This window comes from Buteo buteo, chromosome 10, assembly GCF_964188355.1.
Source record: "Buteo buteo chromosome 10, bButBut1.hap1.1, whole genome shotgun sequence".
Classification (NCBI taxonomy): domain Eukaryota; kingdom Metazoa; phylum Chordata; class Aves; order Accipitriformes; family Accipitridae; genus Buteo; species Buteo buteo.
The window spans coordinates 37563003-37589281 of record NC_134180.1 but is presented as its reverse complement, the minus strand read 5'-3'; the positions used below and the strand labels follow the sequence as shown (position 1 = coordinate 37589281).

General features: G+C 42.6%; 2 protein-coding genes across 4 annotated transcripts in view; both read left to right on the top strand.

Annotated features, from left to right (window-relative positions):
* Positions 1-17708, top strand: part of RAB3B (RAB3B, member RAS oncogene family) — a 59974-nt gene extending 42266 nt beyond the window's left edge. For all 3 annotated transcript variants that reach the window (XM_075037095.1, XM_075037093.1, XM_075037094.1), the window contains 3 exons: positions 3714-3832; positions 11719-11843; positions 15532-17708. In XM_075037095.1, the coding sequence (XP_074893196.1) occupies positions 3714-3832; positions 11719-11843; positions 15532-15719 (432 nt within the window). In that variant the 3' untranslated portion in view covers positions 15720-17708. The remainder of the gene's footprint in view (positions 1-3713; positions 3833-11718; positions 11844-15531) is intronic.
* A 3998-nt stretch (positions 17709-21706) lies between these two features.
* NRDC (nardilysin convertase) overlaps positions 21707-26279 on the top strand; it is a 31595-nt gene continuing 27022 nt past the window's right edge. Inside the window, exon 1 of the mRNA XM_075037085.1 lies at positions 21707-22068. Coding sequence (XP_074893186.1) covers positions 21731-22068 — 338 coding nt within the window. The 5' untranslated portion in view covers positions 21707-21730. The remainder of the gene's footprint in view (positions 22069-26279) is intronic.

Sequence of the window (26279 nt, the reverse complement as noted above, 5' to 3'; positions counted from 1 at the left end):
ACTCAAATATGTTTCCTGTGTAAGTACCTTGCTGTTTCTGCTGAGACAGGCAAGTAAATTTAAATTTAAGAAAAGCTGGTTGTGCTCCTATCGTGAATGCTTAGGTGATGGATCTTGTGAGTAGAGGGCATCTGCACATAATGCAAATGCATTTAGGTCTTTTTCTCCTCTGATAAACACTGAATTTTGATTGCTCATTAATGTGAAACCTTCAATTTTTTGTTTCAAACTACCAACTAATGGTCTTGTGGGGTTTTTTAATTGTCTGTATCAAGGACAGGCACATATGTAAGCTACAAAAGAACAGAGTTGTTAGCACGTTAGTGTAAATATACCTCAGAGAGGTTCTTCCGTGCTTGGTTACAACCAAGCTTTCTGATTCCTCATCAGGGACAGCCAAACAGGCTTCTGGCTGAAGGCACAGCCTATTCTTCCTAGGCATTTGGCTAGACTGTTAATTAGAGCTATACTGGGTTTCTGCTGATCCCTCCCTGCCTGTGCCTCATCTACCTGTTTTCTAATGAGTTTGTGGTCTACCTGGAAATCTTGCAAACAACTTGGGGGGTGGGGGGAAGCAATCCGCATCAGTTATTTTCTCCTTCATTAGATGAACGTCTTCCACATAAAAACCTGAAATGCCTAATTACCTAAGGTTTGTGGTGTTTTAAACTAATGTAAGGGCAGCTACTGTAAATGCTGAAGAAACTGAGCTCAGATTTTGCAGTTTGTTTTATTTTATTTGTGTTGAAGTATCTGGGAGGGGTGGGGGGTGTTCACTGAAGCTAGCATAAAACATGGTATAAGTCAAGAAAATTAAGCCACTTTATAGCTGTCTAAGAAGCTAACATAACCTGAGGTAAAAAAATCACTTCAGGGTGATATTACAAAGATTCAAATGGATTTGGAGAAATGCAACTAAAAACCTTTAAGGGGAGATGGCATGCTCTGTACCTGTACAGTAAAACAGAGAGAGGAATCCATCAGTGACTCACATAGAGATGAATCACATTTCTGCATTGTACCACATGGCTACCAGGGCAAGGTTATGAATAAACTTTACATACCATGAAATATAGGATGCCTCCCCCACCCCCCCCCACCCCCCCCCCCCATAACCTGAGAAGGCAGACACCTAAATATATGCTAATGAATATGCAGATTACCTTCCTCATGAGGTAAGTGCATTGTCCACCAGAGAACAGGTTATGACTAAGCAAATGCATGTAGCCCTTTGGGGTTCTGAACCTCCTGCAGCCACGTCCCTGTCTCGCTAACGTATAAATGGGGGCCCACCCCCACACGCAGGGGGTTCGCAGGCAGAATACTGAAATCAACAAACCAGAATTACTACATTTCAGAGCTTTCAGACAATAGCATAGTTTGCCTTTAAGATAGATGAACTCTGTGGGCTGAGTCCAGTTCCTCACTGAGCCAAGGCACTGAAGATGGTACCTGGGCAGGTTTTGGAAGCCACCCTCAGAGTCCCTTGGGGCTGCTTCCCAGGACAGCCTGGATGTACATCCTCAGAGCGAACTCTTTGCTCTGAGCCATTGTCAAATTTAATTTCTTTCCAAATTATTCTGCATGTGGCTAGACAATGTGTCTTGCAGTTGCTTACTGTCTGGTCACAGCCTCATGCTCTAAGCCGAAATGAGCACTAGTTAAACACAGAGTAGAAAATAGAAGATGAGATAGAAGAACCTGGGAATGCAAGCATAAACCAATAATGCTGTGAGCATGAGAACTGAAGAACCCCGACTTCCTATGGATTTGTTTCTTTTTTTGTTGGTTGCAGGATCTGAGAACTTACTAATACTGATTTAGGTCTTTCTCCTAATGAGGCATGAAGAAAGCCTCTCTCCTGTGGATCCTCTGGTGTTGGAAAAAGATAAGCATTGCACTTAAGCTTTTTTCCCCAGCTAAGGTATACTTAAGGTCTCTCTTCTTCACCTTACCAACTATTTTTGTGACATTTGTAAGAATGTACCTTTGAGAGCGTTTCCCCTCAGTCAAATCTGATCACAAGTCAGAATAGTTGTAATGAGCATACACACATGCATGTGTGGAGACTGATGATTTAATAAACCTCATGTCCTTAGGAAGTCACGCTGAAATAAAGCAACTACCATGTCTCTGAATAAACCGAACAATACTATTGCTGCTGAGACCTGCCCCACTTGAAGAAGTATAGTTGGGATCTAGTTGTCACGGCTGGTTTAGCTGTTCAGCAGCTAAGCGAGAATGTGGTCTCAGTGAATATGAGAGTGCTCTGTGATGGATTTATCAATGGCAGGAGAAGAAATGGTCAGTCAGGCTGCAAGGTGTAGTCCACCTCATTCTGGTGGTACTTGTCAGGAGGGAGCAGGACTATTACTCAGCCCGCGTGCAATGCCTCACTGTGATCAGCCAATGGACTACCCTGTCTTGAAATAAATGCACAAGTTTCAAGGAAAAATCCCTTCTTTTTCCAGAGGATTGGTGGAGAAACAGCAAGATTCCTGCCGCATAATCTCTCCATTAGGAAACTAGCAGTGTTACCGCTGTGGATAGTCTCACGGTAGTGCAATAGGCAGAGCCTTTTAAGCAAGCCGCAGGGAGCTTATTTACAAGTGCTTTCCTCTTACAGAGAGCCTCTGTGATATTCTGGTGCAAAACAACAGGCGATCATTGATGTTTTCCCCTTTCATAGACTGACTAGCATGTGTTCTGGAAGGGCCAACACTGTCTCTTGCATGCAGCAAAACCAAAACTGCATGTATGGGAATGATGGACAGGAGGATGAAATGTGTTTGTTCAAATGATAGATACCTCCTGAATGAGAGATACATTAAGCACGTGACTTCTCTCCTTGGTTCAGAAGGCAGGTCCAAAGGGAACAGATTCGCTACAGGACTGCTGATCTGATGTAGAAATGTTCCTCAGTTTAAGAGCAGGCACCTAAAATGTGAGGAATAAATGGTGTTGGCATCTAACAGATGGTAGTTGACATGTTTTCCAGCTGTCGCAAGTATTTTGAAGTTCTTCTGTTGTATATGCCAAAGTTTAACCTCTGTGCTGCCAGGCTGAACATAGAAATGACAACTGCAGGTAGAGGTGTTCTACAACACTCTATAAGTAATAAGAATTAAACTGAACCAACAGAAGAGGATTAGTAAACCTCGAATTAGTATGTGCACCTCAGACATCGTGATTGGAATATTCCACATTAAATTCACTTTGTAGAATAATTTTTGTTGCATCAAGTCTTTAATGGTTGTCTCTAACCTCAGGTAAGAACCGAGTCACCTGCAGTATCTATCTCAAGGATGTTTTCCTGACTGTGACACTAAATTGCAACACATAAACGTCTTTTGCCTGGTACAGTCCTGGACTGTTCTCTGTTGCCTCTGCTTTGAAGTGTCAGCTTTCAGTGAACTCTGCTAACATTTTATTATTGCATTGAGGCTGAGGCAGAGAAGAGCAATTAAAGGGTTGAAATCTTTGGTATTTTTTTAATAGTACATGTGCCAAAATGCATTTAACAAATCATAGTTGATGCAAAAGCCTAATTAATGCTAAAATGCAAGTAGAGTTCATTTCAGTTGGGAGCAAATGAGAATTTAAAAATGTATAATAACAAAAAGTGGTTGCCTTATTTTAGATACAGGACCTAACTACAACTCCTGTTTCTGAGAACTAAAGTCTTAAAGCCTAAATAATCCTTTCTGTTCCAGGATACAGCTGGACAAGAAAGGTACAGGACCATCACTACAGCCTACTACCGAGGAGCCATGGGCTTTGTCCTCATGTACGATATCACCAGTGAAGACTCCTTCAATGCAGTGCAGGACTGGTATGAAATATTGTTGTTGTTGGGTTTGTTCGTTTTTTGGGCAATTCTCTCCTCACAATTGTTTGTTGAGAATGTTAGACATCCCACCCTCCACGCTGTTTTGCATCATTGTATTCTTTGTTCTTCATGTAAACTCTGGGATAAATTGTTTTTTAAACACTCTTTAGAAAAAGTCCTACAGCTTCACTTTAATTCAAATATAGTAGCATACTATAGCAGCTGTTGCATTTAAAATTTCTAATTTATTGTAAAGAAATTAATCCTTTAATGCATTATTTGGGCTTATGAGGTTTCTGGCTATGCTGCTAAAACAATCCAGTGGTTGGTTGAGTCAGATCTCATTTAAAATCTTATAAGGCTGTATCTTTCCAAACTGCCTGAAAAAGTGTAGACACATGGAACAGTATTCACCTTGTCTAACTTGAGATAATTAAAAATCTAACTTTACCCATTTAAAACTTGTGAAGTTTAAATTAGTTGTAGTTGTAATAAGAGGAAGAAGAGCAAGTTCTAGGACAGAAAGTAAGCATACCCCTTGGAAGGGGCCTCTCTGTTACCACTCACTACAGAAAGCACCTGAACAACTCTGTAAGGCAGTGCTCAGTGTGGAATGGTGGGATGGGGGAGAAGGAGTTACCTATTAAATGGGAAGGATAGGGACTTAGCCCTAAAAGTAGGTATGAAACAGATTCTCGGCTGCTATGAGCTCCTCTGGCTCCACTGAATTTGGTACAAATGCAGAAACACCAGAAAATTATTTCTGGACTTTCTGATGACAAAAAGCCTGGAAATATTTTTAGTTTACAGTGAAAAAAGAAAGCACCAGGTCAGCCACTTGAAAAACTCCATGACATTATCAAAGCTGCATTGGTACTCAGGCTCGTCTCCCTGACATTTTGGTGCGCAATTCCCCTTCCCCACCTGGAGGCTCCCATTGTAGCTCGTGCCATCTGCCTTCTTCCTTGGGAAGAAATGTCCAGTCTCACTCCATACTGTGATCTGATTTTGGAAGCAGAGCTGTGGCCCAGACCTTCGTCCTGTTCTCTTGCCTTCCAGACAAGTACATGTACAGGGCAGGAAGAGTAGTGGTCTTCCCAGAAGAGCCGGAGCGCATGTCACTGCTGTGGCCATGGGCAGTGCCTGCAGCCCCCTCGGTGGTAGCTGATGGGAGCTGTTTTTTCAGCAGGGACCCAGCACAGTGCCTGGGGTGAAAACATCTGAGCTGCTGCTGTGAGGTGGTGGCCACAGGCACAGCACAGATAAGCAGAAGGCTGGACCCTGTAGTTGGAGTTCACATTCTGGCATGGCATCCTCTCAAAGGAACACCAGATTTTGTAGGAAATACAGGGCATGGGAAGGTAGAGGAAAGGCTGTGTTTATCCTCAGAAGTAATACCCCTGTGGTTCCTTTCAAATGTCTTGCAGTCATTTCTGCTTGTTACCCTGTTGCTGTATACTGCAGATAGGTATGGTCAGTGTGCAAAGAAAGGCAGTGCAGCGGTTACTGTAATCTCCCAAGTCTGAGAGACTGATTTGCAATGATCTCAGTGACTTACCAGGAGCATGTGACATATGCTGGCTATGGCACTGGCTCTTAGCATCCAGCTCAGTCTGGCTTTTTGCTGGACACATATTCTAGATCCCCTAATCTAGGTTGCAACTCCAAAGCTGCAACAACATGGTTTGTTGTTTCTAGTAATTTGGCCTTCTTTCAAGTCTGCCCATTATTTGTTCTCATTGTCCACTGAAGCAGTCAGTCATGATCATCGCATCTAAAGATGTAGTGTCCACTTTCACCCCATCTCCAGTACCATGACACCATGCTGCAGAAAGGGAACTGCAACAGCTTCACTGGGCTGTTCTTCAGCAACTAATGATAGAGGAATAAATTTTTCCTTGGTAGAAACACAAACCCAAAGGCTTTGCCAAAACCAGGTTCCTCCATGTGGCACACCCTCCACCAACCTCAGATGAAGCTGTTTCTGCAAATGTCTGCACAGGGATTTTTTCCATAGGCATGCAGGCACGTGATCTAGGGCAATATCTTTCACTGAACTATGAATATTTTCAGCTTGGTTCCCTGATGAAACAAGGTATATATGACCGGTTTGTCTGTCTGTCTGTTGGTTCCTCTCTAATAAGTTTTACTTACCAGTGTTAACTTAGCCAAAAAATACCAAATCTCAATCTATGAGCTGCCACTATGAGCTACTATTTTAACATTTGCACAGGTAAAGTTTAACCTGAAGCTTTGTATTGGAGATAGTCTACCATCTCTTCCATCAAAGGCAATGGTGCAAGAGCATAAGAATTAGGAAAGGCTGGCTTTGTGTATTTGACTTCATGTCTTCGTGTGCCACAGGGACCTCATGAGTATCTTTGCTAAGAGCACCTTATCAGCCAAAGGACAGAGGTGAACCATCACTGTTGCTTTTTACTACGTATGTCAGGAATCTTTCCAACCATCAGTTTTAAGATTCTGAGCACAAATGACGTAGTGTGGCAGATAAAATCGGCCTGTGGTAGCCCATTTCCTTCCTTTTGAAGCTTGTCCACGGGAGAGGTGAGGACTGTAGCAAAGCAGCATCGCTGTGCCAGCAGAGTCCTCTAGTGGCGATGCAGCTAAGAGACTTTTTTTCCCCAGTCTGCAAAATTGCTTTCTAAACTTCCAAAGGGACAAGAAATGGAAACAAAAGCTTGTCTGGTGCTGTGCTGCTATATCACCCTCTGCCATTTGCTAGCATAGCAAGTAGGTAGGATTTGTTTGTTTGTTTGTTTTTTTCCACCATGCTGGGTGATATGTTTCAAAAAAACATTACACTGGATCTGGACTTCAGTCAGGAACCATACCCTCTGTGGCAAATTAAGGTGTCTACTACTTGAACTCCTTTAGCTCAGAGTCTTTATGTCCATGAGCCTAGTCCATTCTTCAGGTCAAGTGAGAGACAGCAGCAGCATGCCTAACGATAAAAACAGAGCCGTAACACTCCTGCAGTGCATCTGTTCAGTGCTGGTGAGAGGATGGAGTGGCAGCAATTGGGAAGCTGCACAGGCTGCAAAGTCAGTAGCATGCCCTTGCTGCTCAGCTCTGCCTTGTCTCATCCATCATCCATGGCTTGAACAGCCTTCCTGCTCTCCCTGCTGTGCCCAGGAGGGAGGACCTCCAGAAGAGTGAAAGGGCTGGAGCCAGAAGGTTTGGAATGTGAGACAGTCTGATGGGAGGACAAGTGCCTGAACCACCTCTTCTCCACTAATGAAGCTGTTATTCTCAGTAGTGTTGCTCCTAGATTCCCAGGAAATGGCAAAGTTGCAAGCTGCTTTTTAGAATGATAGAATGGTTTGGGTTGGAAGGGACCTTAAAGATCACCTAGTTCCAACCCCCCTGCCGTGGACAGGGACACCTTCCACTAGACCAGGTTGCTCAAAGCCCCATCCAACCTGGCCTTGAACACTTCCACGGAGGGGAGGCATCCACAACCTCTCTGGGCAACTTGCAAGGAACGTGTGTGGCCCGATACGTGAGTTGCCTCTCTGCTTGCAGAGGTTTAGGTGAGGCTGCAACAAATCACGCTGGTTCTAAGACCATACTTCAACCCTCACTGAAATTAAATGGGGCGTATACGTAGAATATATGCAAAAGCTAACAGCAAAGCTCCTCCCGGGTCTTCTGATATCCTGCAAGTTTCCAGAAATCACAGCAATTAATCCTACACATCCTTTCTCTCTTTTGTGTGTCCTGCTATCCTAGCTGGATAGTGATGCGGTTTTCAGTGTCCAGCTACAGTAAATAAAGAATACTGTTAAGTTGAATATTTTGTCATAAATGCAGCATGATGCAGCAGATCAGCTGCCCTTTCAGATGTTGAGAATCAATCAGCAGTACTCAGTTAATATGAATTAAATCCAGTCAGGAACCTGTTAACCTTCCCAGTTATTTCTAAAACAGCATATGTGGATGGGATTTGAGTGTTTTCCTGGCATAAAAAGATGAGTAAGGCCATCTGCCATGTAATCATGGGACTGGGTTCATAAAGCAAATACAATCAAGCTTACAAGGATACATCAAGAAAATAATTAGCAAATAAAATACGAAGTGAGGCCCCTTCCACTTACTTTTGGCTGCTTTCCATCCCAGTCCATTCTCATTGGCTGGTAAGAATTTCCCACCTGAATATAATTCCTGGATCCTAAAATTGTACCCATTCACAAAACCTTGGAATGGGTCAAGTTGTGTACAGTAGTAATCTGTCTTTTAGAGTAGGACGTTCTCCAGTCTAAAGCTTGTTCCTTCTTGCTGGTGCCCTGCCCATTGCTGTCTAGTGATTCAGGTTTTTTAAGATGCTGTGTAAGCAGGCTGTCAACATGAATCTCAGCCCATCTCACTGCTTTCTCTTGTACTGTCTCTTCCTGCAGAGTTCCCTACAGAAAACAAGCCAAAAGCATGAACAAACAGCTGAACCAGAGACCTAGCACTCCAAGTAAGCTCTTGCCCATGACAAACTCTTACCTTCTGTTGAGCTCATAGGGGTGTGCATAGATCTCAAAATTCATTTTCATAATTACACTGAAATTATAGGAAGGTAGCCTTGTGCAAAGTCAGCTCTCCATCAGAGAGAAATGTTTTCCCTTCTAGACCTCTTCAGCATCTTAGAGCTTATATCTTCCTTCTAGCCGGCAAATTGCCATAGCAGGTTGTGCTCACTAGCCTTATTATTCTCTGAGCCTTTTCACGAAGCTCCAACATCCCCTCTAAAACTGCCTCCCGTGTATGTGTGGTGCACTTTACCTCTCATCTCTGGCTCATTGGCATGTGACTGTTTTAACAGCCTCCTGACCTGGTCTCACCTGCCCACAAGGGAAATGAGAATATCTCTTCCAGTCTGCCATATGATTTCTTCTTTGGGTGATCTTTTTACCTCACCCTTCTTATGGGTGGATGTCCTAAAGAGGATTCTGATTTGCTTTGTGTCACTCCAGAAATAATACTTCTAAACCAAGTAAAGGCACTCTTTCTCCTGAATGAGGATTATGGCTGAATAATAAGATGTCTTTCCTGTAGGGTGAGTGAAAGGGTTAAATGAGCTTTCATGGCTCTCAGCTCAGTTTCTAGATTTATTTTTTTTTTTAGTAGGCTCCTTTGACAGTTATTATTTGACATTGGCTTGATAGTTTTGCGTGTAGATAAATCAGTGGTTTATACCTCATTTGAAACTGTACTGAAACTAGAATATACTCAGCATTTGATACTGTAAAGTAAAAAGAAAATATTATGGAAACTCTGCTTTAGACAATCTAGACAATTTCATAGAAGGGAAGAAAAAAATTGGTTAAATTTAACTTAGATTTAAGTGACAGCTGGGTTCACAAATTGTTGGCCTTATTTATCCTTAAGGCTGATCTCCAAATTAGGCTGTTGATATATCCATGTAACCGTGAACCTGAGACTATTTTTCTTCTACGTGCGAAGCATAAAAACCATGCTTTATCATTAATTTGGGGAATTCAGCACAAATAAGTCACAGCATTGTTACTGTGTCACAGAAATACATTTTTCCCAGTGTGTATATTGGATTGCCCTGGTAGTTGTTGAAACATCTCAGTTGCACAAGCCTTTTTATTTACTTTTCCAAAAGCTTCTGGAAACTTGCTGCCTTTCTTTTTGTATGGGGATCAGGTTTCTTTTAGACATTCTTCTTCATAACTTTTGTTTGTTTGTTTTTATTCCTAGTAAGTGTAAATGGTAGTGTTCTGCCAGAAAGGCTTTTCACTAACTTGTACAAAACAAGTAGAAGGATGAGGTTCTGTTGGAGATCCTTTGTGCTTTTTTCTTCTTTTTCATTTTCTAAGTAATTCTGTTTAAATAGCTAAGATTTGGCAGTGTGTCTCCATATGACCCCCCAGGGGCTGAAATGAATCAAGAGAGGAATGGGAGTCAGAAGAGAAGTCTGGTTATAGGTGTTTTAAATTGAACCTGGAAAGACTTTCTTTCTCTTTATTGCTTATAGAGGGAGACTGGGGAGATTTCATTTTCCTGGGCTTTGGTTGTTTTCTGAGGTCATCCCTTTCTGTGATGAGCCTTGAGAAACCCCAGAGTACTGCATAAACTCATCACAGACTCATATTAGCTCTCACAGGGCTTGTCTACAGGGAGGCACTCAGAAGGGTGAAAGTGGAGGAGCCCGGATTTGGATTGGAGTGAGTGCCTTTCCAGGAGGACACTAAGAAGAATAAGAAGTTTCACTGCACAAAGTCCTTTATTATTTTTGCATGTTGCAGTATCGGTCTGGGCTTGTGCAATGGGCTTCATTTAGGTTTATGTTTTCCAGTGTAATCCAAACAGGGTGCTGCTTAAAGGCAAGTTGCACAGTGAAATGACCCCCTCTTTCATAGATATCTGTGGAGTAACATGACTGTCTGCTTTCCATGGAAAAGGCAAGTAAGCAACTCAAACTAATTAAAAATTATCATTAGTAGATCAGAGAGGGAGGGTGCTGCTAATTCAAAAGAGAAGGAATCAAGTGCTTTATTGTTAAGGGAGTTCAAGCAAACTAAACAGAAGTAAAAATCTCAGGGGAATCCTGGGTCTCCTGGGAAATGGCAGGTTTGTCTGATACTGCAGTGTCCTGTATGGAGGGGTGGCAAGTAAGGACAAAGAGTGGGAAGGTGAGTTATGGACTGGAGGACGGTGCAGGAGGGAAGGATTGTATCGCTTCTGGCAACCTAATTACCTTTGGGAAGGAGGGAGTCTTAAAAGATAAAGCTATCTTGGTGAAGATAAAATAGGTTGGGCCAGTCTGAAAAAATGGATGAAAATGAGTGTTACCAAGCTAATACTGTTCTGCTGCTGGTTCCGTGACACCTCACCAAGGATGGTGGGAAAGGACCGGCCCCTCAGGACAAATAGAAAGAAAAATCTTCTGTTCTGTCATAGAAAAACTATAGAGGCCAAATGTAAGGTCAGAGTCCTGGGATCCACAGCTAGCTCCACTCCAGTTTTCAGCATATGAGCCCCAGAGACCTTTAGAGGCTTTAAGTTCATCCCAGTGCTCCTGCTTAAGCTCCCATGCACTTGATCCCTCTGTCATTGAAGTTAGCATTTGTCTGCTACTTGCCGTCTGTCATTGCATCTGCTCTTTCCTGCTTTAGGTATCACTTAATCCTGCTGGGTTCAAATATTAGCTCACAGAGCCTTACCTTGATCCCATATCTTCCCAATTTGGTAAATTTCTGTTTCTCTTTGGCAAGTGTTTCCATGTTTCTATGTAATTTTCAGTGTCCATGAACCAGTTTTCCTGTTCAAGCAAAGATGACTTGATGCTTCCATCTGTTTGACTCTCAAAACACAATTTCTTCTGGTGTTACTAAAACTCTGCAGCAAATGTGCTGCAGCAAATGAGCATCTTTTTTGTCTGCTATGAATTATTGTTAGGCATTTTACAGGAAGTGGTAAATCTAGGATGAAGTGTGTGTCTATTGTATGGCTTTCTGTATGGGGACAATATCCTTAAGAGGTGTAATTGATTTTTGTTCCTCTGACAGATTACAGCTGCAGGAGAATAAACTTTAGAAGAATGCTTTTTTGTGCCTAGACTTCAAAAATTATTCAATTCAGCTTTTTGTCTGGGTCTCATGGTCTTTAAAACACTTGCAAAATCTTAACAAGAAACTGTATTGTCACACAAAGTTAAGGAGTAGTAAAATAGAATGGTGCTATAAATTACATTATCTGCATTCATGCTTTATGTGTAAGCTTGGTCATTTGTCTTTTAACCAATATACGGTCGAGATATTGATGCTGTCATTAATGGTACTTGTTTTCATACTTAACATACAATTGTATTTTGGCATGGCTGATGGGAAGTAACACTCTTTTTTGACCTGCTGTAGGGCCACACAAATCAAGACTTACTCCTGGGACAATGCACAAGTGATCCTGGTTGGAAACAAATGTGACATGGAGGATGAAAGAATTGTTCCTGTGGAGAAAGGGAAACATCTGGCAGATCAGCTAGGTACATGTCAAAGCTTTCCTTTTAACTCTTTTTCTTCTGCTTCTTTATACTGTGTTCCTTTTAATTTGTATGATAAAAAGTGCTTCCAGCAGTAATTCTTTAATAATGGTATCACAGCTAAGAAGCATAATATATTTGAGGTCCTTATTTTACTTGCTTAGTGCTGAATACTACCTTCTTGTAGTGTTGCTGTATCTGTAAAGCCAATATCTAAGGATGTAAGGAAGATAAAGTTTGTCTGGAGAGAACAGCTTTTATTACCTCAGCAGAATGAAAAGAGAAAAAGTTTTCATAAACACAATTCTGTCTCCAGTTCTCGAAGTACCATGTAGTCATTTTCAGAATGCAAACATTGATTTTTGTAGAAGATTTTTTTTTTTTGCAACTAAACAATGAAAAAAAATTTCTATATCAGAACTGTAGACTTGAGTAAAATGCACTTTAAAAATGTACCAGGCTTCTCTATCCAGGTAGGGAAATGACATTATGTTATTGATATGGGATAGAAAAAGCAAAACAGCTCAACTGAGAGGAAGATGGGATTGCAATGAAAATTGTAGAATGAACAGCAAAATAAACTCCTCCTAATTTCTCATTTATTTATTATTTTCCATTATATATTATAGCACATATGATCTTTTTTCAGGGCTTCTGTGTTAAGATTTAACTATATTGTCATCTTTTAAAGAATTCATAGTGGCAAGTAAATCCTGTTAAAATTTAATTCAGTTAACAGTGGAGACCTTTACAGTGGGCACACTGTAAATATTCATTTAGCTTGTAAGAGTAGAGATTCTTACCAGACCCAAAGGAATTGCCATCATCCCCAACTTATAAAATCTTATGTTGTCTTCAATTCTTAAGCAGTAATTGGAGGGTGCATAATATATTATTAAACTGGGTGTACTGGAGTTCTAGTACATGCTGCATACGTTGTTGTAGTTTAAAGTGTGACCTTGATCAAATTGCTGATTATAGTTAAACCTTAGATAATGTGTATTTATTAGTTAGGGGTTTGTTATTTTTGGTGGGTTTTTTTTTTTTTTAATGAAGGGAAGGTATAGAAACCCTGCTCATGGATGAATATAAAATATGGCTTTGTGATAGGGACCTGTGTGATATAAACAAAAAGATGGTCACTGTTCCAAAGAGTTAAGAGTAATCAGATTATTTTTTCATGTTTCAATTGCAAAAAAAAATAAGCATGTCTGCAAAGGCCTGCAGGTTTAGAGCTTTCAAGTGTAAATTCTACATATGCTGAGCACAAAGGGGTCTCATTCATGACTGAAGCCTTGAGGCACTGCCATCATAAACAAATAATGAGCAAATATCAAACTAAACCCTCTAATTTCCCATCATCATTATTATTATTGTAATAATAATTCTTTACATGTAGGACTAGCAAAGCAAAGACATGGTTAGTTTGCAAAACCAGTTATGGGCTCTTTTTTACACATCAGAATTTAATTTGCTTTTGAAAATATGAATGTGAATAAACTCATTTCCTGGCTTGCAGACTCTCAAAACCGTTGTGAATGCATGTGTGCCCACAGATTTTGCAAGAGTGATTACACTGTTAGTAGTTGAAGATTTGTCCAGAACAATGTAAGAGCAAACAGAGAGTTTTACTGGAACTCCCACTCCTGTTTGGACTTCTAATGTTTTTCTCCCCCCAAAATTAATCTGTTTGTTTAAATACAAACTTGGCATCTAGAATCTGAATCCTTTACGTATGGGACACTTCAAAACACACACACACAGAGTTACCATAGCAACTGACTCCATCAGTAGGAAACTGTTCTGCTGAAGAATCCCCAGGTCTGCTCCTGACCTGTCCATGCAGTTGTCTGGCTCACCCTGGAGAAACATACCCCACTGCAAAGCAAAACAAAAGCTAACCATGCCTTTGGAAAGTGCTGTCCCCGTCCTCCTCTTCTGTAGCCTCCCAAAATCCTAAATGCTGTTTTTAAGAGGGCTGAAAAACATATCTGGTTTTATCAGTAATTTTTTTCCTTATATTAACTGTGCTAATGTGTACAGCATTATCTGAAATTACTTTGTGTGTTAGGTGGGAGGAATCTCTTTAATTGACTATTGACTGCTTAAACTGCTCGCTTTCATTATAATGATTCTCATAAAGGTTATTCTTCAGCATGTTTATCTACGTTTGTATACTGATATTAACATCATTGAAATAATTTCCTAATCAGATTAAGAAATTGTTACTGGCCCGAACGTGAACTAAACCAAACCAGATTCAGCCACAGATGCTAAACCAATGTTGGACTGACAAATATTTAAGTTCAGTTCTCTGATTTCTTATGCCTTTTGTATACATTTTTAATCATCATCAAAGACAGCAAGTGGAGCAGACAGAACCCTCGCCTGATGCAGGACAGCTGTCCTTATTTAGTAATGAGGCAAACATCTCCACCATCATGTCACCTGTTGTCCCGTGATTTTTAAAAAGTGTTAAAACGGGGTAGATAGCTACTTGTTATCTCACACATTAAGGTGACTTGGTCTACCAGCAGTGGTGGACTAATCAGTTAAGACAATTTATCTTTCCCTTTGTTTGTGGCAGATTCAAAGAAAACTGATGCAATGCAGAGTGCCCCCAAAACGAAGCACAGCAGAATGTAGCTTACTGCAAAATAAACTCTACGTGGTGCTTGAGCTCTTGCTGTTGGCAATATAATAACCTGGTAGAACAGAAACAACAGCCATTGTAAATGATGGTTGGCCTTTGAGTCCCCTGGAGTTAGAAAGATAAAGAAATGCTTCACAGCTCAGCGCACTTTTGCTGGCTGAGGCAGGGTTCAGGCCTGTCTGCGAGAAGGCTGGTTCTTGCGTAGCACCGGCTGTCAACGGGGGGCAGCAGGAATAGCTGTCTGTGTGCCATCCCCACCTTGACATAACTCCAGCCTTGCTGGTTTGTTTGGTTTTTTTAATCAGAAAGGGTCAGTGTTTGAGAATCCGTACTCATCCCTGCAGCTAGGAGCTGGTGACTGGACACTGCAATTACTCTGTAGGAGGCACTCAACATTATTTGTAATTCAGCAGTGCTGAACGGCCCTTGTCAGGATGGGTGCTCTGTCGTACCATGTGCTGTACAAGCATTAATCACCCTGAAGAGCTTTCCATCTCATCAGACAAAGAATGGGAAAAATGGGACCAAAATCGTGGAGCGGGAAAAACAGGACCAAAATCGTGGAGCATTCCGCTCGCAAGTGCAGAAGTTGGTCAGCAAAAGGAATACGACCATGATCTCGCTTCTCTTTCTGCTCTCTGCTCTTGCCAGACTGCAGTAGTGGTTCGTAGAGTAAGCCTGGCCCCGTCGCGCAGGGGTGGATGGAGCCCAGGAAGGCCCCTCCGTACATTACCAGTCAGTGGCCTTGGGAGAATTCGACTCCCTTGTCCTGAGTTTATTCAGATCTGTATCATCTGCAGATGTGTTTACCAGGGCTGTGGTAGGGACCCACTTAATGCCTTTGACTCTTACTAATGCTTGATAAATTTTAGAAGTATTTCTGCTCAGTATTCTGAGATTGTGGGAATCAACTGAGCTTAAGAATTGTCTAATGTCTTGTTTTCTTAAGGTGAATTCTGAAAAAAATGGTTAGTATTTTAAAAATAATCTCCATTATCATCAGTCACTATTGATTTTTTTTTCCACTTTTTCTCACAGGTTTTGACTATTTTGAAGCCAGTGCCAAAGAAAACATCAACGTAAGGCAGGTGTTTGAGCGTCTGGTGGATATAATCTGTGAAAAGATGTCAGAGAGTATAGAATCAGACCCTTCCAGGGGCACTTCTGGAAGGAGCATGCGACTCACAGACAACCCACCCCCTTCGCAGCAGAATTGCTCGTGCTAGTGACCTTTCTTGCTGAGAAATGTCCTTCTTTCCTGACTAAATTTTATCTTTTCATTTGTAAGTGGTGCATTATCATGTAGTCCAAAGGCAGAAGTCTCTGTTGTAGGAAACTGGTATGTTTGTTTAATGTGCTGGAGTGTTAATATTATGTATGTATTTCCTCATCCAATACTTTAAAACACAAAAATCTGAATAATTATTGTAAGTGCACCTAGTGTTAATGTGAGTTACACTGAAGAAAAAGAATTGTATAGTGTTGCAAATGTTATTTCCACAGAGAATGTTGCATTTTTCATTATAAATTCCTCTACTGCAGAAAGAGGTTTTTTGTCAAGAACAGCAGGAAACATAAAAACCAATTGGAAGGGACCAGGTCTAAAAGAAAATGGGGGAAAAAAATCTCTTATAAAGTAAGAATTAAAAAAAAAAAAAAAAATCAATCCCCAGATATTTTGAGAGTCATTATTGCTGTCCTCTAGACAGGGACCTCAGTTTTTCTGTACGGTGGAGCAGAAAGCAGTGCATTTCCATCTGACAGTTTGAGGCCCTCCAGAGAGCAGAGAGGAAGGGGGAGGTGGATTTTGTGTCAAGCCTCTAAATAGAGGAAGAGCGCATGGAGGAATCAAAGCTGCCAGGCAGGGAAAGAGGAGGAGGAGAAGGCCTCGCAGCCATACCTGCATGTCCCTGTGCTCTTGCCTGGTTCGGGGTGAGGGAGCAAGAGCCCTTCCAGGGGCTGCCCTTGCCTGCAACCTTCCCCACAGTCACCAGGAATGGCTTGCAGAGTGCTGGGCGCGATGCTGCGTTCGGCGTCTTGCTGTCCCTAATTGTTTGTTTCTAGAAGCCCAAGAACCGACTGTCCTGCAGCTTTTCCCCTGTATCCTGTAGTTTTACCTCTCCAGATTTGGATCTACTCTGATCAACTGCTTGATGGTGGCTTTGTTGCAGGACGAAGGAAAGGCAGAATTGGCTGCTGCATGCTTAGTTGGAGGCAAAATCTGACATGTAAGACTTGGAACAGCACTGTCTCAGAAAGATAAAAATATCAGGAGCCAAAATGTGAGTGTCGACAAATATTAGTGCCAATGTTTTTAGATTTTCTTTCTGCATTTTGTTGTTGATTTATTTTTTAATTTTGTGCTAGTTGGGTGCATGTGTGGGGATAGTTTTTCTGGTTTCAGATTCAACCACAAATTACAATTTAAGAAAAGGAAAACTGATTAATAAAACATAACTGCAAATGAAAAATGGCAAAAACGTCCTGTTAGTTATTCTATGGACGTTCTGTTGCATCATTCTTTGAAGGGAGGAACAGTTTTTAATACTTGACATCTAAAATAGTTATACTTTCAACACCTCTAAAGTTACAAAACTTCTACATCTGTGTAGAACTCTGTGTGCATTAGCCACACGCAGAGCCTGTGTTTCTCTGAAATATATGGAGGAACTGTGAAATTACGTACTCTCTATGCCTTTATGATCACACACTTGTTTGCGCACCCCAGCACCAAACAGTGATTGCAAATTGTGTCTGTAAATGTAAATTAGGTGGATATGGAGAGTTTGCTGTCTTAAGGTGAAAATTCTGAAAAGTTTTATGGCTTTACCTTAGGCCCATGAACTCCTCTGACTGAGGAGACGTTCTGATGTCAGAAACTGGAGTCGAGTATCTGTCCACTGTCATATAATTTGCTCGATCATGACACTAGGGAATGCCTTTGTAATTTCATTCTGTTACATCTCAAAGTGTAATAGTTCTAAGAAAAAAGCACAATATTCTGGATAAAAATGCAACTACATTGACGTAGTTTGAGCTCATTGTGCTAAAGGCTTGATCCCTTCATTTGTTTGTATGTTGCTTTCAGAAATCTCTACTGTGACGTATATTGGGTGTGTGCGATCTAGTACTGAAAGTGCAATTTGTGCAGTGCTAGGAATATGGTTATTGTATCTAAACCCCTGAAACTGCAAAATAAAGAGAAATGTAGTCACTGGGTGTGGCCCGAGAGCTTGTGTGAGCTGCGTTACTAGCATAGTAGGCAATTGTGTGCCTACTATAAAGAAGGTATCTTTTTAATGCTTTTAAAATACATCAAACTACATTGATCTTTTTTGACAGAGTGATGATCCTTGAGCCCAGCGATCAGGAATCACTATGCACATTTAAAACATTTCAAAGAAAGGGATTATTTGGCCAATAAATGTGCAGTGCAGTGTTCTAATTGTAGTAGAAGCAGGTTTTAGGGCAACTTGTGTAACTAGCAAAAATAAATAAAAACTTTCACAGCAGGGAGCGATAATTTTGAGCTGTGCAGGTATAATGGAGTACCTCAGTGCAAATAATGATTTTTCAGCTCAGCAACTCAATGGTAAAATAAAATGGATTCAGGAGAAATGGAATTTCAATTCTTTTGTTTTACTTATTTTTTTTTTCCAAGCAAAAAAGACCTTTCCCTTTTCTACCCAATATATAATTGTGTTTCATTGTGTTCCAGTCAAGTCAGATTTTTTGTTTGTTTGTTTGTTTGTTTTTAAAGAATACAAGTACATATCAGGCCCTTCAAGCTAGGATGGGCAGAATTATTTTTTACAGCACAAGCCAGCAAGTAGCTACATGGCAGTATGGTCCGAAGCACTGGAAAAGACAGTTATGAATTCTACCCTGCCCTATATTGGATATGAGGAGAAACCTAGTATTTGGTGCAGAAATCCTGTGGAGCTTATTTCAAATAAGGAATCAAATAATCACAGGCAACTGACATATCTCTCCATTAATATATATTTTATGTATCTCACCATCTTACATTTGCATTGAAAGCTGTGAATGAATACAGAGAAAGCCTTCTGCCTTAAGTGCCATGCAGCTGATTTCAGCATCACCGGTGAGTCAACAGTAACTGTTACTTGTATTAACTTGCAAGAGGTAATGGCAGAATGTGAGACAGTAATTTGTCAGGGCAAGGGAAACAACAGGCTTGCACCAAAGACAAACCCAAAAGTTCTTGATGCAGTCTTGTATAGAGCCCCCTGTTTGTTTGACTGGCAGTGGCCTAGGATAGTAGTGTTGATAAAACAGCAGGGTTACAAGATAAAAAAAGGGGTACTAGAATGTGAAGGGAATGAGGTGACTGCTCTTCACTACAATATAGCACTGCCTGCGCAGTTCTCCAGTAAAAGCCATACAGGAGGCTCTGGCTTAGACATGGGTCTTGGCTTCCATCTGGTGGAGAAATAAAGCACTAAAACATCAGGTGGACATCCAGTCAAAGTTATCTTCCCAGACATCTGTCATGGGGGGGAATTAAAAATGAGAGAGGGGTTCAGATCGCTTAAAGAATCACCTCCAATTGTATTAGCAATAGAAAAATGATTTAATAGAAATTTGTATAAAAGTGGGACTTCACAGAATTCGATGGCAAGGGTCATTCTATTACTTAGTACATGGATGAAATGCACACAGGAAAATTAAATTGGAATCAAACTAAACTTATGTATATAGGGACTGAAAATGTAATAGGGTAAAATGGAATGTGGGAGAGGGTAAGGAAATTCCTCCTGTTGAGTCACGAGGCTCAGAGGAGGCCCCCTTGCTTTCTAAACTCCTGTCGGAGTCTAGGTGTGGCTGGATCGACTCATAGTCCCAGACTTGGTCAACAGTTTATATCTAAAGGGATTATAATAGCAGCCTAAAATTCATTCACGATTGAATAAAAATCTTGACAGTAATTTAAGTATAAATTTGAAAGTATTAACTTATACTGGCTGTAACATACTTAGTAACTTACAATATGCTTGCTATAACTTACTTAATATCTTATAATATACTTGCTATAACTTACTAGAGACTATTCAGGTTAGTACACGCACGTGCATAAAGACACTAAGAGAAATACATATAAGATAATAGAAGAGAGTAAATGAGAGAGAGAAAGACGTATACCTGTTTAAAAATTCCCCTCGAGGTAAGTGAAAATATTCACGTCAAATGCTTCGGCATTTGTCTCAACAAGTGCAGGATTGAGCCTCGAGGAGTGATGAGACTCAGCCCAGGTTGTGTCAGCTTTCAGTGACAGACCTCCGATTTTCAGAAACAGGAAAGTCTGCAAGCTCTGAAAAGCATCCTGATCAGGGAGATGCTGGTCACAGCCCGCTGCAGTCCAGGACAGCTCAAAGGGCCTCACTCAGTACCGCTGTTGATAGGTTCAGGAGATGATTGACTTTTGTCATCAACAAATCACTAGAATCCCAGCTGTGCTGGAAAATAACGAGACTAATTCAAAACAGAGATACAGGATGCTCCAAGACTGTCAGGGGAGAACTGGCTATCTCTACTCCCGTCCCCCCACCTTTGCCGGGCAGCAGGAGTCCTTGAGACACGCAATGTATCTCCCTGTCTTAGCTGTGTAAGAGTTCCTGGCACAGTCAAGGGTCACTTAACTGCCCGACTCATTACACTTACGCTAAGGCCTAGCGAGCCTTCCCGAGTTCGTAAATCATCCCAGATATGGGGAAAGAAATGCACCACCACAACATCCAGTCTAAATTATCGTCCCTGTACCACAGACAGCCCCCCTCATTTGTATTAGCCTCTGACCCCCTAACTTCGCTTTCATCATCTCTTTTGCAGTCAACATACTTACAGACGCACAAAGTAACTAACAGCGCTGGTCTTACAGGAATAGCAGAAAACTGAACAAGTGTGGAACAATGCAAAAGGGATGCGATAAATGGAATGGCAAGCTTCCTAACAACTCTCAGAGCGTTACAAGAAAAGGGATCTTGGCAACATATGCTGTTTGGAAACGCCAGCTTCAAAGAGACTTAAGACAAGAGGAAAAGCAGCGTTTCTGTTGTCAAGACTTGAAATTGCTACATCAGCACTGCAGTTTCATAGCAGGGAAAAAGTATGTTCACAAACTGGAAAATGCTGAGACCTACTGAACTAGGCCATATCAAGAATACACAGTCTCTTCTGTTAAACAGTCATGGTTACACACTTTTTATTAAGGATACCATTAGGGTAAGAAAAAAATTAAAAAACAAACCAGGAGTCAACAGTCAGCACGTACTGGATCTCTCTTAACACTAGTGGTACTGCTGGCTGAAATAAAATTGTGAACTTAAGCCTAGCTCACTTAAGTGTTGAAAAATACCAGCTGAAAGCTAGTTTTGCTATCACATCAACAGCGCGGTCTGGCGTTTTGAACGCTAAGAACAGTCACAGTTCTTTAAATTGGCCTAATGTGGTTAGCGTTTGACTTTTCCAATGACTGCTGAGGGAGGTCGATGACTACGACCCCGTTTCTTCGTGCCAAGTTTCGGGGTCGCGTTCAGCGCGTTCGGCTCGACCCAACCGCCGGTCTCGGAGGTACTCCTGGCTGCCGGCGGTGCCCGCCGGGGCGCTGGCCGTGCCGACGGACCCCGAACCCGGCCGCCTTTTCCCGCCTCTCTGCGCTGAGGGGACTGCGCGTGACACCCTGCCTAGGGCAGCTTGAGCGAGCTGATTGGTCCTGTCAGGAGTGAGCGACAGCTACTTGGACCAATAGTTGAAGGACATGAGAGGAGAAGGCTGGCCGCCAACCACCGGCGGTTGGACGATTCCAACGCGAGAGCGGGGGGGGGGCAGGTAACACGACAAGCGGGCATAAGTGCCGGAACGCGACGGCACAGAGAGGAGTTCCCGGGATCCGGCTCTGTTCCCTCCCTCTCCCTTCGCTTTTGGATTTCTCTGTCGTCTCGGTCCTATTTCTGAAAGGGGCTCCATTTCCCTCCGCCTCTCTCCCCGTCTATGGTTTCCCCCACCCCCCTACCCCACCAGCATTCTCTCCGCCAATCAGAGCCTTCCCCCGACCAAGTGAGGGCCTGGGATTGGTCCGTTCTCTCCAGCTGGCACCGCGGCGGGCGCTGACTGGTTGCGGTCCGGAGCCGTCGCAACCGTCACCGCTACTTCCTCGTGCGGCGGAAGCCGGCCGCGTTCGCGGCGGGGCGGGGGCGGCCGGCGGCGGCGGCGGCGCATGCGCATTCTCGCGGCCGCCTTCGCACGGAGGAGCCGAGCGGTGCGGGCGGCGGCGGCGGGGGGGGCCCGCGGCCTGGCGGGGCGCGGCCGGCCGGTGCGTGCCGTTGCCCAGCCGCTGTGGTGCGGTGCGACCGCCGCCATGCCCGGCAGGAACAAGGCGACGTCTAGCTACAGCTGCCCGGAGCTGACGGTGGGGCAGCAGGCCGGGGAAGGCGGCCGCGACGCCAGAGGCCGCTCGCCTCACGGGGAAGAGGAAGACCGCGGGGATATCGGTCCCGGCGCTAACCTCGGCGACTCCGACATCGTCAAGTCCCCCAGCGACCCCAAGCAGTACCGGTGAGGGCCGGCGGCGTCGAGCCTCTCCCCCCGCACCCCCCGGAGGCCGTTGGCCCGGGAAGGTTTGGGGGGGTGGGGGGTGTTGAGGCAGCCCCCGGCTGGCCTCTGGGGTAGGCTGGGGCCTCCCCTCCTCGCCTGCCCGCGGAAAACCAGCCCCCGGCCGGCGGGGGGTCGGCGGGTGCCGGCCTGCACCCTGTCCCGAGCACACCGGGTGTGAGCTCAGGTGCTCGAGGTCGGGGAGCAGGAGAGTTCGGGGCCTCTCCGTGATAAATGGAGACTGGGGGTTCACGGGTGTATTTGTTCTGAAGGTGGGCTGCCTGGTTTGTATACGGTAATAGGCTGGGGGCTTGCACAGGGAAAAAAAAAAAAAATTATCAGTACTTGCTCAAAGACTCCGCTGTGGCGCTACCTTTTTGAGGCACAGTCATGTGGAATTGTTAGCAGCTTCCAGGGCTGGAATTTGCAGCCCTTGTCCGGGCAGCTCCGTTCTGAAAGCGTTAAGCTGAACTGTGGAATGCAGCTGAGGTATTACAGACTAGATACCAACTTTAAAAAGCCTCTTACTCTTTTTGTTTTAGATGAGCTTCCAGGTTTCAACACAAGCGTGTCAGTGAGTTGAGATAAAAAATGACTTCTGTGTTGATATTTTGCCTGTGTTTCATTTGTATATTTTGGAGTAATACCCCTGAAAGTGCAGAAACAGATCACCTTCCCTGAGCACAGCCCACAGCATCTGTGGCCTTCTCACAGTGAGAGACTCAGCTGAGAACAGTCAGCAGAGGTTGAGCACTTTGGATGCTGTGAGGCAGTCATTCTTGAAGGAACACTTATTGTAACTTCTTTCTGTTAGGCAGAAGATTATTCAGCCCTTGTTAGAGATGCTTTTTTTTTATCTTTACTTTTCGTGCTGTCTAATCTGTGCAGCCAGTGGAGAATCTGCCTGAGCCTGGAACTGAATTTTGGATTTGCAGTGACATTGGTTGACAGTGAAATTCCCTGCTGGCTGCGTGAAGAGGACTGTGCCCATTGGCTTAGGGAGAAACTTGCTCCCTCCCTTCTTGCCCTACTTCCTCGCTGCTTCCTCTGGATTTCTGCCTGCCTCTCCTGCTGGCATTCTTACTCATGATACTTTGCAGGAGGCTTGTCTTCCTGCAGAGTTCATGGCTACAGAGAGTGTCAGCTTAGGAAACTTCTGCCTTTACTACCTGAAGCAGCATAGCGATGAAGCTTGGGAAGTCCATTGAAAACTGTCACTGGCTATCTATTTAGAGGCTCAGGAACCTCCTCTGCATGTGGAGAATTGGAGAGCGTGTTTGTTTATAGCATAGAATAAACTAACGCCAACATCTTCCAGAAATCCTACTGTCTGTGCTCAACAGATTTTTTTTCAGTTGGAAGCAGTGTGTCACATCTTTTCAGACTGATTTCCGTTTGTGGGAAGTGAGGCTTGCACAGAAGGACACGAACGTTGCCCTTAGGAAGAACTTCAGTGTGGCTGAAAGTAAAGCATGCCTACGTCTGCTAACTATATATCAAACCTCCTAAGGAAATGTAATGGCAGGTGATTTGATGATGCATATACACTTTCTCCTTTTTTCATGCATCAGTGATGATGTACACTGCAGACCAGTCACAGGGGACTTAATGTATATCCATATGGTGACATCAGTCTTAACTTAGTGGAAAATGTTATATTTTATCTTCTCAAATACAGTGATCATAAAAACAAAAGAGTTCTGACAGATTGCAGAATGTATTTTCAAAAGTGAGTTTGTTGGGACGAAAATTATCGTCGTAATCAAAGTTGGTTTTGTTCATTAGAACTATGAGTCGGTAGCTATCTTTACTGATCTGTATGTTTTATTTAAACTCATCCATATATGGAATTTCTTGGGCTTGTATTGCTTGTTTGGGGTAATTTGGGAAACAAAAACATTTCTTTAAGTGTTTGCCATGCATTGATATGTATTTTAATATTTACTTAACTGCTAAACAACTATCATTGATATAAGAAAAAACTTGGTGTGAGAGCAATCCTGTTTAAATTTGTCCAGGATGTTTAAACAGTATCTTTAAGAATTTGAATTTTCTTTTATATTTAAGCCTTATTTGTATCAATGCCTGTACAGTCCTTCAAAAAAGCAATTGGACGATGCTTGCTTCTGTTGCTACATTAAGTGATTGCAGTTTTTATACTGTATTTTGCATACGAATTGATAGTTATGTATTGATTACACTTGTCCTTTTCCATTGGCCTGAAACATGGAAAAAGTAAAGAACACCTATGTCAGTTGGTGCCTCTGCTCAGTATAAACTAAACTGCTCTAGATTCTCCTGAAGTGAAATCTGATAGCCTTCAACAGTGGCTTAGTTCAATTGTCGCCTTGCTGCTGGGTCCTTTCTGTCCTGGTATGTAACACCCATAAGCCTGAGGATGAGTAATGTAAAATTAGTATCATCTGCTCCATTAGTTTAATGGAGGTGTGTGGAGATGATCAACAAGAGCTACTGGATACACCTGGCTAAACAGGCTTATGGCAAATAATTTTTCTGGAAGAATAGCACTATTCTCTTCTCTGCTTTCTGTGACTATTGATCACTGGGAAGCCAGTTTTCTTTATGGGCGGTGAAAACCTGAAGACAGTTGTACGCAGAGGTGAAGATGATGATGGTTGTGCTGGAAGACATGCTGTAGCAACGTCGACTTGTCACTCTGGGGCTCTTGCTCTGAGCTCCCCAGAGGCTGAAGCGCCCAAGTGTACATTATATCTGTTTTTTAGGACCCCTGTTGTGCACTCAGAATTGTTGCAGCTGCATAATGCAACATATGTATATGATGCAAACAGTAAACAGACAGGATTTCAGCATGTGTGGATGATGAACTTTGTAGCCAGACATTAGCGTGGATCTAGTACTATCTGTACCTCCTGCAGTTACTCATAGCATCTCTACAAGTTATACACTATGTGCTGTAGTTTGAGTAAAAATGCACTCGTGCTTTTGCTTGGAACAAATTTGTACTGCTCAGCAGTCCTGCAGCAAGCAAAACAGGTGTGTTAATGATTATGAAACCCTGGCCCGGCATAAGTGCTATCAATTCCTGTTGGATGAGTGGTCATAATTCATAAACTTAACACAAGTATTAAACATTTGTTCTTAAGCTTTTTTCATACACTTGGTAGTATAAGAAGTGTGGCTTTTTTCTTTTTCTCAGAACTGGTTAACTCCTGTCACAATACCCCTTTTATCCCTTTCCTCCAAATATGTGCCCATAAAATTCAGTTGGGAGAGAAGTACTCTGAGTAATTTGTTTCCAAGCTGGTCTATGGTTTGCAGAGCCATAGCAGGTGGCCTGCAGCTCTAGTAAAAAGCAAAACTTACACTGAGTTTGTATTTTAATTGGAATATTGATAATAACACATGCTTTTATTGCTGGGAAACATTGAAATTGCATAATGATAACCATGAATGAAACATGTGAGAAACTTTGGGAATCATGGGGTTGGAAAACACACAACCTGCCTTTCATTTTCCTTTTGGGTATTTACCATGTAGCTTGAGCTGGAAATCTGCTTTGAAATTTCTGCTACCTAATTACAATGGCGGCCACAATGCAAAGTTCTGATCTGGTATAAACTTGGGGGGTGGACTAGATGACCTTTAAAGGTCCCTTCCCACCCAAAGTATTCTATGATTCTATGCTCCGTAACTCAGATTTTTCTGGGAGTGTGGGATGTGACCATGGGTTTGTTTTATACTAGTGTTTGTTTTTTTGTTGTTTGGTTGGGTTTTTTTTTGCTGGATCAGATACCACCTGTCTATCACACTAGTTCTCAGGCTGGATTGAGTATTTTCCAGATCCAGCATTTCTTCCTTTCTGCAGCTGGCATACTAGCCAGTGCAAGCTCCAAGGAGGGGTGCTTTGGCTAATTTGACAAATTGTGGCTGCGTATTCCAGATCTGATGGGAAACAAATACTGCTGAGAGATCTTGTAGTGCAGAGCATCGGTGCTTGCAGTCCTCTGTCAGCAAAGTTATAGAACAGTGCTGGACAGAGAGCTCGTGGGGTTTTATGTATATATACGCACACACATATATTAAAAATTCTACGTGCGTATGCGCACCCACACAGAACTCTGTGTATATTGCTTCTTGATAGTAACCCAGCCAACCTACTGTGACTTATTTTATTAAGCCTGCAGAAGACATCT